Source organism: Nomia melanderi, chromosome 10 (genome assembly GCF_051020985.1).
Source record: "Nomia melanderi isolate GNS246 chromosome 10, iyNomMela1, whole genome shotgun sequence".
Lineage (NCBI taxonomy): Eukaryota > Metazoa > Arthropoda > Insecta > Hymenoptera > Halictidae > Nomia > Nomia melanderi.
The window spans coordinates 2,996,448-3,014,629 of NC_135008.1; the positions used below are offsets into that span (position 1 = coordinate 2,996,448).

An 18,182-nucleotide genomic window follows, 5' to 3' on the forward strand; every position below is an offset into this window, starting at 1 on the left:
TTTTTTCTGCTTTTCAAACCGGTTTTTTCAAAATTATCTGACATGAAGCATAACGACGACATTTGGAAATCTCTTTTTCCATTATTCATAAATTTAGTGATGTCGTGTGTTGCGTATTTTTTAACCGTACGTTTAATACCGCGAATAAAAGATATGTTTATTAAAGCTAACCTATACGGAATCGACATGAATAAAAGTAGCGGTGAGAAAGTGTAAGTTAGAACCTGATATCACACGATATTCACGTGTGTCTTGCTTCTCTTCACTGGACAGTGTGCAGGTAATTTGTACATTGAAAATTCTTTTACAGGCCGGAGGCATTGGGTGTTGTTAGTGGTTGTATCTTTCTTGTAACGCTCTTTCTATTTATTCCTGTACCATTTACAGATTATATGTTCAGTGATATTAATTTTCCTCATAACGAGGTATGGAAAGAATAATTTTAGATATACAGCTTAATATTATAGTTTAATAGACAGTTTACGAGCATTTTTGTGCACAAATTTCGATTACAGTTCATGGAATTTTTGGCTGCCCTACTTTCAATTTGTTGTATGTTGCTTCTGGGCTTTGCCGATGATGTTTTGGATCTTCGTTGGCGTCACAAATTATTGCTGCCAACCATTGCTTCACTGCCACTTTTAATGGTTTATTACATTAATTTTAACTCTACAATAATCATTGTGCCCAAACCTTTAAGACCATGGTTCGGTTTCTCAATGGATCTATGGGTATTTTATTATTTGTACATGGGAATGCTAGCAGTGTTCTGTACAAATGCTATAAATATATTAGCTGGAATAAATGGTTTAGAAGTTGGGCAAAGCTTGGTGATTTCGACAAGCATACTCATTTTTAATATCATAGAGTTATCGGGAGATCTTTGGAAAACACACCTGTTTTCATTATATTTTATGGTTCCATACACAGCCACATCCTTGGGTTTGCTAAAGTTTAATTGGTAAGTTGTATACAAAATAAATTAATATATTTGTGCTATGAACATTTAAGACTATGAAATTAAAAATGTAGAATTTATATTTTTTCACTTAATAATTGTCTATTTGGAAGAAATAATTTCACTGCTGAAAAGCTCAACTACCTACAAAGATTATATTGTTAGCACAATTGGTGGAACATATGTAGAAATCAGCATATTCTTCAGCTTAAGTGTGAATACTTTTAAAATAAGGAGGATTTACTAAATAAGAATAACTCAAGATCTTTAATTTATGTATAACTTATGCGTATAAATCATTTAATATTTATAATTCATAATCAACATATTATTTTAGTATATAAATTCAATACAATATCATATAGTTTACATTGAGTATTGAGTATGAGTTAATATCACAGTCAGGTGTGACCAATATGTCAATAATAGTCTAATTTAGCATAAAAATTCTCTACTAGCCAGTCGTATTTCCATGTATTATTAAGTATTGTTTCAGGCGCAAAATAGAGGTCCCGAGATTTAGAGACTCTTAGGAGATTAGTTTTGCCATCTAACCATAATCCACTTCCTATTAGGTCCTCGATGAATGGTACATCAATAGTTTTCCCTATTTGAATTTCATTGGATTTAACTTTATTATGTAGGCTATTTATTATATTCGCTGGTGCCTGACACAGATAGCAGTACCAGCCTCCATAATGATTCAAGTCTCCTATTACTAGGCCTAGACTATCTCTTTCACTCAAATCTCCCTCCAATTGTTCCAACATGATGGGATTGGATTGATAAACTTCACGCATTAATCCAATTGTACACGCGCCGACCGTTATCGTTGTCTTAAGTGGATGTTGCCAGAAGAATCCGTAAACAGACCATCTTAATCTAAAACCAATAGGTTGTGGCCAACCATTATACACCTTGAGGAACATTAATGCCCTAGAATTCAGTACTTGTTCTGATTCAGTCGTTACATAAATATCGTCGTCTCTTAAATTTCTTACTACAGTCTTTATTTTCTCCCAAATGTATTTGGATACTACCCTCAATGGTTTATGCACCTTTGTAGCTATATTAATATATAAAATTTTCTTCTGTTCCTGTTGTAATAAACCTTTAAGTAGCTTATGATGAAAATTATCTTCTGCATTACTGAAATCACAGATTACAAAAAGATCCACTACATTGTATAACTCTTCTACTATCACCTCTGCAATTGCTGAATTGTATTCGTTTAAAAAAAATGTATGAATGATACGTCTAGCCGTTTTACGATGTTTCAGCTGAACATTCTGCTTAGATGCCATAATTGCCCTCCAGACAACTTCCGGTTGACCACAGTCTGAGCCATGCCATCCTTGAGTACAAATACATTTCTTAAAGTCTTTGCTATTTTTCATCTTCTGATTATCCACTCCATATTTCCAACAAATGGTATGATTGTATACATCAAACAGAGTGAAAGTTTTAACATCTTTCAGCACTACCTCCCCATTGATTGTCTGGTAGATGGGAAACTTTTTACGAGTGGTCTGTTGCACTTGAGGTTCCTATATTAACACAAAATACAAATGAAAATTTGAAGATTATATATACATTTTGTTTTGCGAAACAAATAAATTTCTTCTCATATCTACAGATCAATCTATAAGCAATCAAATCTTACCTGTGCATCTTCAAATTTCACAAATGTAACAGAAGTATGAGTTGTCGATATAGTTAGTTCAGAAGGTGGAGTAGTAGCAACATAAATCATAACAATAAGAACTTGCAATACTAACAATGTATAAAGCAAGGCCAGTTTCCCATCTAGGCGGGGCTGCATCTCACTACCTTCTTTCTTTTAGTTTGTCAGTTCTGCATTTTATGTACCATGAATTTTTATTTTGAACAGAATATTTCTGTTACAAGAGAAGTCTAGCCAAAAGCATGTGTGTAGTTGACGTACAAGTCTAGAAAAAAAATGTTCCCATTATTTCATAATATATTCTATAAAAACTTTTCACCGGTGACTGAAGGCGAACAGTGTTAGTTAATATAAATTTCAATTACTTCTGTAGAATCATGATTAACATGTGAAAGCTAGATAGGTTCGTATACGTTGAAAGTCTGTTCTTATAATTATTAATTTCAGTATTAATTTCAGTGTTCAGCGGTGGTGCTGGTACAAGCTTCATATAATTTATGTACGAACTCATAATATAGTCTGAGGTTAACGACAATATGAATACCTTTGAGTCGTGACGTTTAAACCGTGACGTCACTGCTCTCCGACGTGCCATTTAATTCTTAAATGGCCTCGTTCGCACGTTTACAATTTCTTCGGTGAACAGAACGGCGTCTTCTAGCCAACCTTCGATGTTCTTCTAATTGCGGGAGTAGTTTTCTCATAATGCCACATACTTTGAAGTCCGAGCGGCGAGTCTTTCGTTTCAAGAGGTCCCGCCGTTCTACCGAAATCTACCTCGTCGGGCCGCCTCCTCCCAACAGCAGCGCAACGCGTTGAAAAACCACGCCCGAATGTTCTCCCACGCAATCTCTTTCGTCGAATCCGTCGGCAAGCGCGATCACGACATCTTCTAAGGCGCACGCGTCTCAAACCTCGCCTACTTATTTATTATGAGCATCTATAATTCCTATAAAATATGAATGTCAATGGAATCGCATAATCTACCGACTCACCGAATATCCGTAGAAAATATGCAGGGTAGATATTTGATTTTCGACCACAAATATGTTCCTCGCTAAGCTGCTATTATTTATAAACTCGCATCTAGATTAATCTATAAGAGTAGAAGCATAATTAATCTACTTAAGGATCTCATTATGTTGAAGAAAGTGAATTATAGATTGATATTCTTCAAAATTTTAATTTTTGTCCCCTTCATAGTTGTAAGGAATTTTTTCCAAAATAATGAAAGCATGCTTTGATAATTTAAATTTTGCCTTTTTTTTGTTCAAGGTGTCCAGCAAAAGTATTTGTGGGTGATACATTTTGTTACTTGTCAGGAATGACATTTGCCGTTGTTGGCATTATTGGCCACTTTAGCAAAACTACTTTATTGTTTTTCATTCCACAAGTTATCAATTTCCTTTATAGCGTACCACAATTATTTCACTTCATACCATGCCCCAGGCATAGATTACCAAAGTATGTTCTTCTTTAATTTACCGTTTTTCCTTTAATGTTGAAAATACTTATTTTTACATTTGTTTACAGGCATGACAAAGAGATAGATAAACTGAATGTTAGCAATACCGTATTTAATAAAAATGATATTGGTATTATTGGTATGGAAACACAAGTTGTTTTATTAATTAGAGAAATTTGTATTAATCTCAATTTAAAATTAATTTATTTATACTCCTCAGGGAAACTTGTAATGTGGATATTTAAGAAATTACATTTAGTGAAATGGCAAGAAGACAAGAATGGTGTTGTCACTTGTAACAATTTAACTATAATTAATTTTGTATTAACTAAAGCAGGCCCGCTTAAGGAATCTACACTTACAGTCATCCTGTTGTTGATTCAGGTAAAATCTACTAATATTTCGATGACACAGCTAAATCCTCAAGAAAATGTAGAAACAATATTTTAATGTGTTAAAAAACCATTGATATTTCAGGTTTTTAGCAGTTTATTAGCATTTGTTATAAGATATCCTCTCGCTTCGATTTTCTACGACGTTTGAAAAGGCACATATTAACCCATTAACATCATAAGGAGGCATGAAAACAAATGGGTTAAAAAATAAAGTATATACAGTGTCCTACAAAATTACAATATTGTTTCATAGCAAAGCGATACACTGTTTTGTGAGATATCTTTTGTACAAGAATTTTTAGATGTACATATACTTTCAAGATCATACATACATATGTATATATACATATACACGAAAAGTATATATAAAAGAAATACATATATATATATACACATATATGTATATACATAAATTTTACATGGTTCTGTTAAAAATGTTTTATATGCATTATATACAAAGTAATATAAAATACAATGTCAGACTCACAATTACAATGATCAATAAATTATTATATATTATAAGTAAATTGCAGCAGTTGTTTCAAGGATTCCTTTATCGTCGGCAATACGCGTGTGTGTACATATGTATGTATGTATATATGCATACTTTCCTAAATATTACAAAAAAATTGTGAGCATCCTTGTATCATTTAAATGTATTTAACGTAATAGTTCACAATACAGATAAATAATAAATATTGTACATAGGAATTTCACAATCGCGAGGTTTACGGACAACAAGAAACTGACATAGTACTTTTCCAAAAGCCTTACGTTCACGGACGTGAACTTCAGAAAATGCATTCGACGGAATTTATAAAAGGAACTGTTACAACGAAACAGCGGATGAACAACAGTGATCAGTCAGCAACGCATGCAATAAATTTTTCTTCCAAAAAGGGGGCGAACGTTATAGATCAGTTAAATAGTAGATAATACACATGTTTCTGCAATTGTGAGAAGAATTTCTATACTATCATGAAATCTGCTTTAAATCGTTCATAAAATTACACCTGTGAATCATACCGTACATACGAGATTTTATTCTTTAGTTTTGGTAACCATGTGTATTTCGCTTATTCGACGTTCCGAGTGCGGTCAGTGTAGAATTGTATGAAAAATTATGAAACGGCCGGTATATTCATCAGTGGTATGTCCGGGCCTAATTTATCTTTCAATGCGAGCTGAGTTTTCACGGCATTTCTTAGACCGAAAATATGCACTAGCTCCGGTGTCGTGCGAGTCAGCGCCAAAGCTTCATCGAATAATTCTATTGCTCTTTCTAGATTTCCCCTGTTGAAAAACAAACATTAACAATCTGACAATACAACTGGTTTATTTTAGAATAAATCAACCTACCTTTGAACTTCAATTGTTGCTAGGGTTTCATACCCAAATTCACATTTATTATCTAATTTCAATGCATGGTTGATATATTCCACAGCTTTATCAACATCTCCGACCCATTTCAATTGTAATAAACCTCTATGTACATATGCTGTAGCAGCATTATCTGGATATTTCTCGATCGCTTTGGAAAGATAACTGTCTGCTTTTTGAAACTCTTGCGTTTCTGATAGTATCTTCATTCATAAATAATGTATTAAAGCTATGGCTAATGTAATATTGATTATTCTATGACTAGATGAAATATATTAATACCTGAGCATACAAGATGTAACAGTCAGGGAAACTTGGGAATTTTTCAAAAGCCTTCTCAAAACCTATTATAGCCTCTGTTGATATATCCCTGTCCCTGGTAATTATACCGTAGTGATAGTCTGCGTAACATTTGTGCACGTATGCCACTTCAAATTCAGGATTGAGATCAACAGCTTTCTTAAAGTCTTCTCTAGCTTTTTCTATTTTTTCAATCAGCAAGTTTGCCTGCAGTTACAAAATAATGATATAAAATCTCATAACAAAAATATTGAATATTTTCTTGTATGTATTGTAGAAAATAGATTTATCGTAAGTTAAATGTTATCTGTACCAGTCCTTTATGAGAATAAATATCACCGCATTCAGGATCAAGTTCTACAGCCATATTAAAGTCATGGAAACTCTTTTCCGGGTTCTCTAAATGCATGTACGAAGAAGCTCGTTTTACAAAGGCATTCACTTTTATACTCTTTGAAACAACATCACTGTTTATAATAGTATCAAAATCTTTTATAGCAGTTTCATATTGTCCTAGCAAAAGGTAAAATGTTGCTCTTAATAGAAACATTTCCATTCCATGTGGCACTGCATCTGGTTCTGAATCGCCAAGTTCTTCAGTGCACAGTTGTATTATATTATCATATTTTTCCTCCTTCATGGATTTTAAAATCTTTGCGAAACCTCTAAATATTACGCAGTGATTACAGATGATATTAAGAAACAATAATAATAATAATAATAGTAATAATTTAATAATTAAAATACATACTGCGATAGATTACTATTGTCAGCATTTTTGAGCAATGCGAAAACAGGATCTTTATAAAAACTATTAATATAATTTTTAATGAGATGTTTACTAGGCATAATATATTTTTTGTTTGCCAAATGTTCCATTGCATGTTGTTTACCTAAAAAGAGGATTGTCATTTATATACATACAAATAGGTTTATTTTAACAAATGGTAAGAATTTGATAATAAAATATACCTAATTGCTTCAAAACCCTGTCTGCCATTTCCAATGTTCTCTGATTAGAAAAGCTTTCTAAAATACAAGCAGCTGTAACATCTTCCAAGGCTGATTCAAAATCATTGCAGCATTCTAATGCTCGTGCTCTACGTAATAAGGCTTTTGTATACCTTGGTTTTAATTCTAAGGCCTTTGTACAATCTACTTTTACAGCACTGTATTTTTTCTGTAATACATATCAACTGATAATTATAATTATATTACAATAAATAGTATTGCTATGGAAGCTTTACTTGTAAAGAACAAACTATATTCCAAAAACTGTTTTCACATAAATTATTTTCTTATCTCTTCTTTTATGTTAATACAATATTATCGAAGATTATGTTAGTTCTTCTTTGGACTAATGAACATGGACGGAAGAATTCAATTGCTGCGCAAGAAATTATTACCAGTTGTTCATAGGCAGCTGCTCTGTTCTGATAAAACGTAGCAAGATCCTCTGTATTTTCAGGTGGACATGTGTCGATTGCTTTAGTATATTGCTTTATAGCCTCGTCGTATTTTCCTATTCTAAACTGAGTATTCCCTTCGCACTTATATCTTTGCGCTTTTTCCAATTCTGTCTGCAATATGATAAATGCATTTAATGTATGGAAAACTATGCGTCGAAAGCAATCAAAGAACACAATGACCTTATTTTAGAACTATACGACAGTTTAACTGTATGACAATATTAGTGACGAAACAGTACATTCTAAAACTTATCAAATTCATTATTAAAGTACCCACAAATTCGAATTACACGCATTATAATTGAAACGTATAATAATAAAACTATCTCTAACCTCTGGTTCGGGGGTAGTTTTCGGTGGACAATCAACGTCAATAGAGATTTGTTTGTCAGCGGCTGGCGTGCCATTTTTCTTCGAGTTGCTCTTCAATTTACCTCGGTTCGACTTTGGCGTGGTCTTGTTACTGTTCCTATAATACATATAACCAAGGCCCAAAGCGACCGGCGCTCCAACGGCTAAGGCAAGTTGCCATTTTGGTAGTGCACCATAGGTTATGCTGCTCGCGCCACTTGCACCCGTCATTTTTCTGTTAATCCTCGAATGCCTGTTACTGTTACGAGTTATCTCTCTTTCACGTTTTCCCCAAAATCGAGCCGGCACAACTGCAAACAGTGAAAACTAACATGAAGTCGAACGACCATGCGGAAAGGCCACAACGATACACTTGCAAATGAACGTCTCTGACAGTCTTTGATCATGTGAATAAGTTTAGTTCGCATTTATACCGTCGCACGAAGCACACGTACCGTAGTGCCGTAGCAAAGGATATGCGTTCAAACCTCGTCTGTGATAATACTTATCACATTTATCGGCAGTTGCAAGTCATGCATGTTCTGTGAGTAATCTGTACCGCTGAATCCATTCACTCGTGTCGGCCCAAGAACGTTACAAGAACATGACTTCCTATCTGCAATGCGAGATTCTATGGCAAGAATCACACAGCGCTGTCCCTCTCTATTTTCTTAGCAATCGATTCATTTGAACTTTCGACTTCTGATTTGACAAGATTTCGTCGAGTTTTATGCTAATAATGACGTCAATATAAAAAGGAAATGATATGAAGAATATTCATAAATTGAAAGTAAATAAATGATCGTTTAAGCATGTATTTTTATTATTATATTATTGAACATTCTTAATGTTCTCAAGGAAGACGATAGAAGTTGGGAAACGTACCTACGCACCTCTTACATACGTGTAAGAGCGATTATTATATTCTATTTTTTATATTATTAATAAAAATAGTTTCTATGGTCAGTGTAATTTTTGTAACGAGCGCCTAGTATATTTGATCAAGTATTTTTTTACCAACGCCCTTACGGGACGGAAGATCTTGGTATTATTTAACTGATTAGCGTTAAATAATTTCATTTATGTAATGTTACTCGTTTAGTATGAATACGTTTATTAGTTCCGTTGCTACGGAAGTGTTAATCAGATATGATCTGGACGTCCGATATTCGCGGGTTCTTTTCGCGCATGTACAAAACTTTCTTTGAAAAGATGGCAACGGTCTGTCAACAGGAGCAGAGGTTTGTCTCGGGTAATATCTATAGATTAACGGACTTCAAAGTGAACGGAAACCACGAGAAATGTCGTAAGAACGACGATATCTTTCGAAGAATGCTAAGCAATTTGGAAGATTCGTTCCGTTGTAGGAAATTGTAATTTACATGTAACGTTCGTTATTTAATACACATCTCGATAAGAGTGTGACGTTTACCAAAATGGCACTACAGGAAGATGAAAACACCTGGTGAGCTAATTCGAATAGTTTCGTCACATTTTTCAAATTCTGTTGTTCCATGTTTCTATTCTTCTTGAATTATCATTAATTAATATACGGACACGAACAGTCGTCTAAATGTTTGTACTGGATTCGACTTTGTGCAACAAATTTTTAATGTCACTTTTCCTTGAATAGTAGAAAACATTAAAGTACTAAAAATAATCGAATCTACATATTACTATGTACAAATTCCACGTATTGTTTAGTTTTCTAAATACTTTTTTTGTTGATTAAAAAGTACCATTCAACTGACAGTTTTATAAAATCTATTTAATATTCTCTTCGGCTTGTTTTATATAGTTGCAGATGTTTAGTTAATTACCTTATGCAAATGTTGTATTATGAAGAAGTAATGGAATGGCTATTGTAATTTATGCTAAGTGATTTTAATATAAAAGAGCATAATGTAAATAAGAGAATTTGCTAAATGAATTAATGCATTATACTTACCAGATTTTAATATTTTAGGGTTTTGGAACTAGAAGCAGCTTTGCTTGATACGGAGGCACCATCAGCATCTGATATATATGCGATTTGTAAGGGACAGGCAGTACCTACAAATTTAAGGCCAGACGTGTGGCAAGCTTGCTTAGATGTTATTGATCGTGGCAATCAATTGAGTCACTTTAATGAAGTCTTCGATTTACCTGAACAAAATATTATTCGAGACGATTGCGAACAATTGGTTGGTAAGTTGAAATGTTACAGTTCGACAGAATTGCATTTACACATATATGTACATATTCTTATCTTTACAATATGGAACACGTTGAACCTTATCTTATTGATACACTTCTCAAACCAAAATCAAACACCTTGCTTCACCTTAAAGTTTTACTTTTGTTACATCAAGTAAAATATATTGTTGATTAATGAAGATTCTACAATTGTAATATGTTTATTGCAGCAAAGTTGGGAAACGACGATGAGGATAAAGTATCTGTTGTTTCTGATTTAGAGTCTATTTTAACATTTTATTGTAAAAGTAAAGTGAAACAATATAAAAGAGGAAATGGATGGCTAGAGTTGTTAGGCCCTTTAATAGCTTTAAAACTTCCTCGCAGTGCAACATATAATTTATTTGAGGCTATAATAGACATTTATATTCCTAGGTATAGTACATCAAAAGATTACTGTTATTAAAGTAAGTGTTTCCTAAACTTAATTAACGAAACTACTCTATTTTTATATTTTCAGAGGTGAAACCTATAGTTCTGTATTAAGATTATTATTACTTTATCACGAACCAGAATTATGTTCTTTCTTAGACACGAAAAGAGTCTCACCAGATCAATATACGAAAGGATGGGTAACTACTCTTTTCGCTGGTGTCTGTTCACTACCAGCTGTTTGTACAATGTGGGATTTATATTTCATGCAGGCTGATCCATTTTTCATGTTATTTCTTTCGCTCATTATGGTCATAAACGCTAGGTAGGATATATGAAACTTAAATACACGTACTGCATTCTTATTAGAAAAGTATGTATATAATACTTACTTTACTGTTTTGTACAGGGAGCAAATTTTAAGTATGAAAGACAACGATAAGCAAAGCATAATAGATGCAATAGCTGCTATGCCTTGTGCTCTAGAAGCGGAGGATGTAACAGATTTTTGCTCTTTGGCACAATATTACGCGATGAAAACGCCAGCCTCTTTTAAACAGGATTTATATCCTATTATGTTTGGTGAAGGTTTTGATGAGAAATATATATCGCACGCGCTATGCTTGCCTGTATCAGCTCAAGAATTAGTTGAAAATTCTATTGAAAGTCCGTCCGTACCTAACACCTCTGTTGAATCAGTTAGATTTTTTTTAGTCGACTGCAGACCTGCCGAGCAATACAATGCAGGACACTTGCCGACTGCGTTTCACTTAGATTGTAATTTGGTATGTTTCTTTTTGTACCTTTCAATTTATTAATATGTTATTAAAATCCGAGAATCACATTTCAGATGTTACAAGAACCAGCTGCATTCGCCACAGCAGTGCAAGGATTGTTGCAGGCACAACGACAAGCACTAGCTGTTGGATCGCAAGCAGGTGGTGAACACCTTTGTTTCTTAGGAAGTGGCAGGCAAGAAGAAGATCGTTACACTCACATGGTAGTCGCATCTTTTTTGCAGAAGCACACTCAGTATGTTAGCATGGTTACATCAGGATATCAAGGTGAGAAAAACTTGATTAACATCGGTGACCCCACGAATTCATTGCAAACGTATTCCATTTAATTTCAGCCATACACGAATACTTTGGTGATGAAGTTGTTTCTAGTCTCGTCGATCACAATTCGCAGCACTGTTTAGTTTGCAACACCAATTTATCCGAAACGAATTCTAACGAAACAAGTCCTGCCAAAGTCAAGAATAACAATTCTGACTTCTTCGGGAAGATAAAGAAAGTGAAAGGGAAGTTGTTCGATTATATTGTTAATCCATCAGCAAGTGTTCATAATAACATGGAAAATAGGAATGGTAAAGACCCAGAGTATACTAAGCGGCAAAAAAAGACGGCTCCTGTATTCAGCATAGACGATGACCAGGAATCAGGTGGGTGTTACTTTTTACACGTAATGCGTAGTGAATTATGATGTTCTTAGATAAATATTCGTATGAAAAAAATATTATATATTACAGATATGGTAATGACAAACCATGAAAGCGAAGAACCTGTCGAAGTGGTGTCCATTCAACAATGGATGAAAGATCCAAAATTATTACATTCCTTTAAATGCCAAGAAGTGAAAGTGAATAGAGATCTCTGTGATAGGTGAATGTTTTAAAACTAGGAAACTAGGAAAAAGAAGTTAACATTTTCTTTTAACGTTTTACACGTGTTTTTGTTTTCAGTATACTTTTGGTTACTGACACTCATCTTATTGTACTCCGGGAAATACCAGAACGAAAAGGCGCAGCGCATGTAATTGTCAAGCGTCCGTTGACAAGTATTGTTAAGATAACGTCTAGAAAGCGAAACTCGGATTTGATCACGTTTAAGTACGGTACAACGCAGTACAATGATACGGTCATTTCGGACATGGATAAATTTCTTATTCCTTATGCGACCGAGGCTACTAAATTGATCACGGAACAGATCCTGAAACAATTGGAAACAAACAATTAATGTTTAAGAATTTTATAACAGTCATGCACGTTGATTTAAATACAATATGTACAGATAAGATCCGATTTATTTTGAAAAGAGATGTTTTTCACCGATCAATGTGAGAACGAAGAAATTCTTTTATTCATTTAACCGATCACGATGTTCTTAATTAAATGGTACTATATACACAACGTGTCACATTAATGTATTTAATAATGAAAGTCTGTAGAGAAAGATTTTAACTCGAGCGTGTCATACATAGAACTCATTAATACGGTGTCATCAATGATAATACGGCCAAATATGATTTACAAATGGTTCACGAGATTCCGTTGATTGTATTGAGTCATTGTTTACACGAATTAACGCTTATAGATTTTCATATATTTTTTTAAAAGATTTTTAAAAACATACGACTTCAACGGGATTGCATTTGTCGCATTTTTTTTTGTTATAACAACATTCAAATGAACGTTGATCATTTTGAATTTAGTTTTTATTTCATACGTGGCTGAACGGTGGCCTTATTACAAAAAGAATGGAATGGCTAGCGAACTCTGCAAATTGTTCATTGTTATGAATATATAGAATGGAATATAATGTAATTGTGCCATGAACTAAGAATATTGTTGATTCCTCTGTACAGAGTGAGTCATGAGAAGTGGAACACTTGACTGTCTTTAATGAATTTGAAAATGTAAAAAAAAAAGGAAAATGTATAAGGCTGAAGAATTGAATTTACATTAAGATAAATTCTACTGTGTATCACAAGCTTGAATTAATATTAAAAACTTCGAAGTTTACAATGGCAGGAAACGAACTGGAAGCCTTACACAGTTTATTACATTGTTAAATTTATCCGAGATATTTGTGGTCTGTATCTTATGGCTCAGCTTGTCTACTGTGTGATATTAATAATTCGTATATATGTGGACATTAATAATTCATGCATTCTTTGAATTACAAGCTGATACAGCATTTTCAACATACATTGATATATATATATATATATATATATATATATATATATATATATATATATATATATATATATATCTCTATACATTATAACGAACTGATGATTGGTCCTAATCTAATATAATTCGAGGAACATTGCATATAAATGGTTATAATTGCATTTTATAGAATATAGTCTTGCAATACTTGTCTTTATACAACATTTACAAAAGGTACAAAATATACGGAGAAAATAACAATATCATCATTTTGCAGGCATACCTATTACACTGCCTGATTATATTTCGAAGAATTTTTAAAGTTTACCATTTACCATTTTTCAAAATATGTGTACAATTCGTAAAACAAATTCTCTCTCGCTGACATATATGTTATAAAATAATTACGTGGCATAATTCTTCATGAATTAATTACTAAAAATACATTATCAGGTACATATTTAAAAAAAAAATTTCTATTACAATATAAGTTCTGTACTGCACACAGTTATGTAATTCGGGACAATACCGTTCGCAATAATAGTACGTTTCTGTATAAATTATCAATACATTTTTTTATATGATCACAACTTTGTTACTACGTTATGATTAGGATTATTATAAGGTACACTTGTATCATTACTGTGTTTCAGATTATTTAAGAATAGTTTGATCCATGTTTAGTAACTTATCGGAACTTTAAACCTTGTAGATACTACCAACATTGTTAATACTTGTAATAATAATAATCTGTACCATATTTAATAATATACAATAACAAATTCAGTGTAAAAATAGAAAATTTTCTATTTATGTGCTTCCACAGTGATCGATAAGCATAAACAGTGGGATAGTTGTTGACTAAAGGAACTTCATAGAAATTTAAAAACAATTGTAGAGTACTGTAAAGCACTTCAAGTTTTCAGTTGTACATGTAAATAAATTTTATGTAACACATTACAAATTCGTTTAAATGATATGTATTTTTAAGAAATTGTAAAAATAAAAAATCTATAATTATATTTGCTGTTATATCTTACAGAAAAATAGTATTTTCTTTTTTTTTTCTAATTTCTCTCATCCAATATTTAATATTTTAATCACTATTTTAATGTTTCATATAATCCAGATGTAAAAGTTGATAAGATTTTATTTATAATTTTAATATTCCTAGCTGTTCCTAGTTGTGTAATGAGTTTCACGATGACGGTAAAACTAATTTAGTTGACTGATACTAAAAAACATAAAAATCATGTGACACATATTTGATTAGCGTTCATGATATCAGTCTGTATCGGGCTCTTCGAGGAGGCAGTACCCAACACAAACTGCCATGATACGTACACCACGAATGTGTACATTTTTAACGTAATAATATTAACTAAAAAAGTATCTAATGGGAACTATAAATTGGGGAGAACTGTTTCCAGGAAGATGGAGCCTTGTTATCTTTATTTCTTATATGGCCCTTTTTGTGAATCAAGGTAATATTTTTGTGGTTAAGTATTCTGTTTCGTTCTTATTCTACATTGATTCAATCATTGTTTTATTCGAGCAATCTTTATGTAATAAACGGTAAAAAATAATAAACAATCATGCCGATGAAATAAAGAGAAATGAATTAAAAATTTAATTAAATTGTCTTTGACAATACGTAATAATATTTTACCGGTTTCACATCTACGTGAAAGTACAATTGCCGACATTGTTATGAATTTTTATTAAGCAATATTTCATTATTTATTTTAAACTTATTTTTAACAGGTGAATTATATGGAAAAGTAATTATTTTCGTTTCAGGTATTATTGTAACTTGGTCACAGAAAAATGGGCAGTATGAATACAGTATTGTTATGGTAGTATTAATGACAGAAATGCTGAAATTGATTGCTTCAATAATATTGTATTGCAAAGAGTAAGTGACACAATTAAATTATGCGATTTATCTAAGTTTTGAGTTTGGGTCATTTAATAACTGTTTTATTTTTAGCAATAGCATCAAAAGTCTTTGCCAAGAAATCACAGGCAATAAAGGAGGTAAATGAATATTCTCTGTAGATGTAAGATTGATTAAATAGTGAATTTAATTGTGCTATTCTCAATTGGAAATTTTATTGTATAAGAAGAAATTGTCGTTTGTTCAACATTTCAAAATTATCTTTGCATGTAGAGTAAGCAAAGGAAGAGATAAGATAAGTTAATAATTTGAATTCTCAGAATGCAAAAAAAACACTTTGTGAACAATCAAAGTAAATTTAATTTTGCATTGTTATTTAACGATTCTTAGTAATTTGTTTCTTGTAATAATAGTTTAAAAGCAATTATTTATCAAGAAAGTATGAATATAAAATAATTGTTAATATAATTAACATTGTCTTTTGTTTCAGTGCTACTACTATACATGATACCTGCATTTTTATATTGCCTATACAATAATCTAGCATTTATCAATTTGGCTGCATTTGACCCAACAACTTATTATCTACTATTACAATTTCGTGTTGTCATGACAGGAATTATTTTCCAGGTATATCTCTGAGAATTATCTTGTGATTTACAATGAAGTAAAAATATTTTCTAACAATGTTACTTCTTTTTAGGTCGTTTTTAATAAAAAACTATCGATAAAACAATGGTTTTCATTAATAATATTAACCATTGGGTGCATGGTGAAACATGTAGACTTGGATTTTGGTGTTGATATATTCAGTGCCAAAATTAATTTAACTAGTAGTGTAATTCTTGTATTTCTACAGGTATATTTAATTTTCCGTCATATATATGGTAATATATATACAGGTGTGTTCAGTAAAATTCAATCTGAACATTTGAATATTTTCAGATGATTTGCTCCTGCTTAGCTGGGGTGTACAATGAATACCTTCTTAAAGAACAAGGGGCAAATATTAATATTTTTGTACAAAATGTATTTATGTACATTGATAGTATCTTTTGTAATGTCACAGTATTTGTAGGACTATATGTATCAGGAAGTAATTCCTCGGACATGTTTAGTAATGTTCATCCTAGTATATTATTGCAACCAAAAGTAATTATGATCATGCTCAACAATACAGCAGTTGGAATAATTACAAGTTTCTTTCTGAAAAGCTTAAACTCTATATTGAAAACATTCGCCAGTGCACTGGAGCTGGTGTTCACTGCAGTTTTATGTTGGTTAATCTTCAGTATTCCTATTCAAATGAATACAGTGATTTCTATTGGTATGGTGAGTTATGCAGTTATATTGTATTCACAAAATCCAGTGCAAAACGTTAGGACCAAAGACAGTCTGTTAAAGGCTAATAGCCCAGTTTAATGAAAGTGATTTAGATTAAGTATCTTTCCATTGCTGTGTAAATAATGTCGAAGGCATTTTACTTAATGGAGTTTTATTATTTATGTGTTCATTCTATGTCTCACTATTGTACACAGATAATGTATTATTGAATTATATGTACAAATTACATACAATTGATTAATTTTCTTAGTAAATATTTATTGGACATGGAACTATTTATGAATAATATAAACTTTATTTATTACAATTGTACTTTATATATTTAATCTAAGAACTTCTGTTTTATTTATAAAATATATTTTAATATAGACAAATATAAATGTTATGCTTAAATGATCTATTATTATATTTAGAAAAAAAATACAAACCCTCTGAAACTGACTTTTTGTATATACGTTAAATTCCATTTGCAAAAAATTAGAAATATATTATTCATATTTGCACATGGTGATAACGGTACGTTATCCTTAATAATATTGTTGATCGAATATACGGGCGGACCGTTAGAATAATCAATTTTTCAGAAAATAATATTGTATCCTACTCCAACGTTTACAAGCATTATCAGTGAACATATTATTCAAGCAATTTCAGTTTTCGAATTCAATTTAAAATAGTGAAATATTGCAATCGATTCAGATCGAATTCGACTCTGCGTCGTGTCAGAATTTTAATTGGCGGGAAAATTTTGACTCGCCGGTGTTGATGAACCGATCACGTCGACGTCGTGAGAGGTTAATAATATATTCCTCGCGCCGCTGGTCTAATTAATCCTTATGGGGGAATACAGTACTTATTCGCAACTTTGATGGTGATTAGAATATAGTGACTATGTGAAACGATTTTTAGAGAAGTGGGGAGAGGGTGGTCGATAGTACTTACCTGCAAAACCACCTTGCCCGTAGAACCAACTGGCGGCAGTCACATGTCGGCTGTCGTCGCGTGAATTTCGCTTTGAATTCGTTCTCCCCGTTGTTCTATTAATTGTCATCGAACGTACGATGTGACAAGTGAAACAAAAGTTGCTGGTGACTCGAACGACTGGTTTACAAATGCGACGATCGTGATACGTGCATCAATTATACCGAACAAGAATACCGGTTCTCCCATGCACAACCACCGGGTAAGTCAATTGCATATTTCCACGAATATTATAATTTACAATGAGATCATACCTCAAACTCGTAGAATTCAACGTCACGTTGAAAATAACCATTCTACAAATACAAATTCTACCCGTTGGCTTCATTCTAATCATAATAATCTAAAAATTTATTGACACCAATGACAAAATTATATAACCTCGCATATCGATG

The 18,182-nt window shown here is 32.3% G+C and overlaps 6 protein-coding genes across 18 annotated transcripts in view; 4 read left to right on the plus strand and 2 right to left on the minus strand.

Moving 5' to 3' along the window:
* The first annotated feature begins 35 nt into the window (after positions 1-35).
* On the plus strand, positions 36-5,626 carry Alg7 (Alg7 dolichyl-phosphate N-acetylglucosaminephosphotransferase). Of its 2 annotated transcripts, XR_004236372.2 has the most exons (8): positions 36-212; positions 311-425; positions 516-961; positions 3,918-4,106; positions 4,176-4,246; positions 4,328-4,491; positions 4,585-4,774; positions 5,211-5,626. XR_004236372.2 is itself a non-coding variant. In XM_031992320.2 (7 exons), exons 1-7 carry the CDS (start codon positions 43-45, stop codon positions 4,648-4,650), a joined length of 1,221 nt encoding a protein of 406 aa, XP_031848180.1. In that variant the 5' UTR covers positions 36-42; the 3' UTR covers positions 4,651-5,626. The 2 variants fall into 2 exon arrangements, 1 of the variants encoding a protein (XP_031848180.1); XM_031992320.2 differs by having other exon boundaries at positions 4,585-5,626.
* Mgat3 (beta-1,4-mannosyl-glycoprotein 4-beta-N-acetylglucosaminyltransferase) lies at positions 1,226-3,500 on the minus strand. Of its 2 annotated transcripts, none has more exons than XM_031992296.2 (3): positions 3,187-3,500; positions 2,622-2,907; positions 1,226-2,505 (listed from the first exon to the last, which is right to left on the minus strand). In XM_031992296.2, the coding sequence occupies exons 2-3, from the start codon at positions 2,778-2,780 to the stop codon at positions 1,378-1,380; spliced, it is 1,287 nt and encodes a 428-aa protein (XP_031848156.1). In that variant the 5' UTR covers positions 2,781-2,907; positions 3,187-3,500; the 3' UTR covers positions 1,226-1,377. The 2 variants fall into 2 exon arrangements, with proteins under 2 accessions (XP_031848156.1, XP_031848166.1); XM_031992306.2 differs by lacking the exon at positions 3,187-3,500 and adding an exon at positions 3,008-3,180.
* Positions 5,143-17,893, minus strand: Tom70 (translocase of outer membrane 70). 5 transcript variants are annotated; one of them, XR_004236362.2, is made up of 10 exons: positions 17,749-17,893; positions 7,985-8,313; positions 7,589-7,762; positions 7,155-7,362; positions 6,934-7,075; positions 6,496-6,847; positions 6,165-6,389; positions 5,862-6,085; positions 5,538-5,795; positions 5,143-5,449 (listed from the first exon to the last, which is right to left on the minus strand). XR_004236362.2 is itself a non-coding variant. In XM_076371418.1 (9 exons), exons 1-9 carry the CDS (start codon positions 17,855-17,857, stop codon positions 5,624-5,626), a joined length of 1,935 nt encoding a protein of 644 aa, XP_076227533.1. In that variant the 5' UTR covers positions 17,858-17,893; the 3' UTR covers positions 5,143-5,623. The 5 variants fall into 5 exon arrangements, 3 of the variants coding, with proteins under 3 accessions (XP_076227533.1, XP_031848087.1, XP_031848082.1); XR_004236361.2 differs by having other exon boundaries at positions 5,529-5,795; XM_076371418.1 differs by having other exon boundaries at positions 5,143-5,795.
* Positions 8,418-12,722, plus strand: TBC1D23 (TBC1 domain family member 23). Of its 4 annotated transcripts, XM_031992168.2 has the most exons (11): positions 8,587-8,792; positions 8,861-8,908; positions 9,236-9,467; positions 9,969-10,189; positions 10,408-10,612; positions 10,698-10,934; positions 11,019-11,394; positions 11,460-11,673; positions 11,742-12,053; positions 12,141-12,273; positions 12,354-12,722. In XM_031992168.2, the coding sequence occupies exons 3-11, from the start codon at positions 9,439-9,441 to the stop codon at positions 12,625-12,627; spliced, it is 2,001 nt and encodes a 666-aa protein (XP_031848028.1). In that variant the 5' UTR covers positions 8,587-8,792; positions 8,861-8,908; positions 9,236-9,438; the 3' UTR covers positions 12,628-12,722. The 4 variants fall into 4 exon arrangements, with proteins under 4 accessions (XP_031848039.1, XP_031848028.1, XP_076227531.1 ...); XM_031992179.2 differs by lacking the exons at positions 8,587-8,792; positions 8,861-8,908 and adding an exon at positions 8,418-8,546; XM_076371416.1 differs by lacking the exons at positions 8,587-8,792; positions 8,861-8,908 and having other exon boundaries at positions 9,003-9,467.
* senju (UDP-galactose transporter senju) lies at positions 14,839-17,180 on the plus strand. The gene is given in 6 exon segments (XM_031992376.2): positions 14,839-15,049; positions 15,366-15,480; positions 15,556-15,602; positions 15,953-16,092; positions 16,166-16,387; positions 16,390-17,180. Coding segments are annotated over 6 exon segments (1,107 nt in total). The 5' UTR covers positions 14,839-14,961; the 3' UTR covers positions 16,885-17,180.
* LOC116433699 (uncharacterized) overlaps positions 17,846-18,182 on the plus strand; it is a 36,879-nt gene continuing 36,542 nt past the window's right edge. For all 4 annotated transcript variants that reach the window (XM_031992093.2, XM_031992111.2, XM_076371408.1 and 1 more), the window contains exon 1: positions 17,846-17,989. The gene's annotated coding sequence lies outside the window, so the exon portion shown is untranslated. The remainder of the gene's footprint in view (positions 17,990-18,182) is intronic.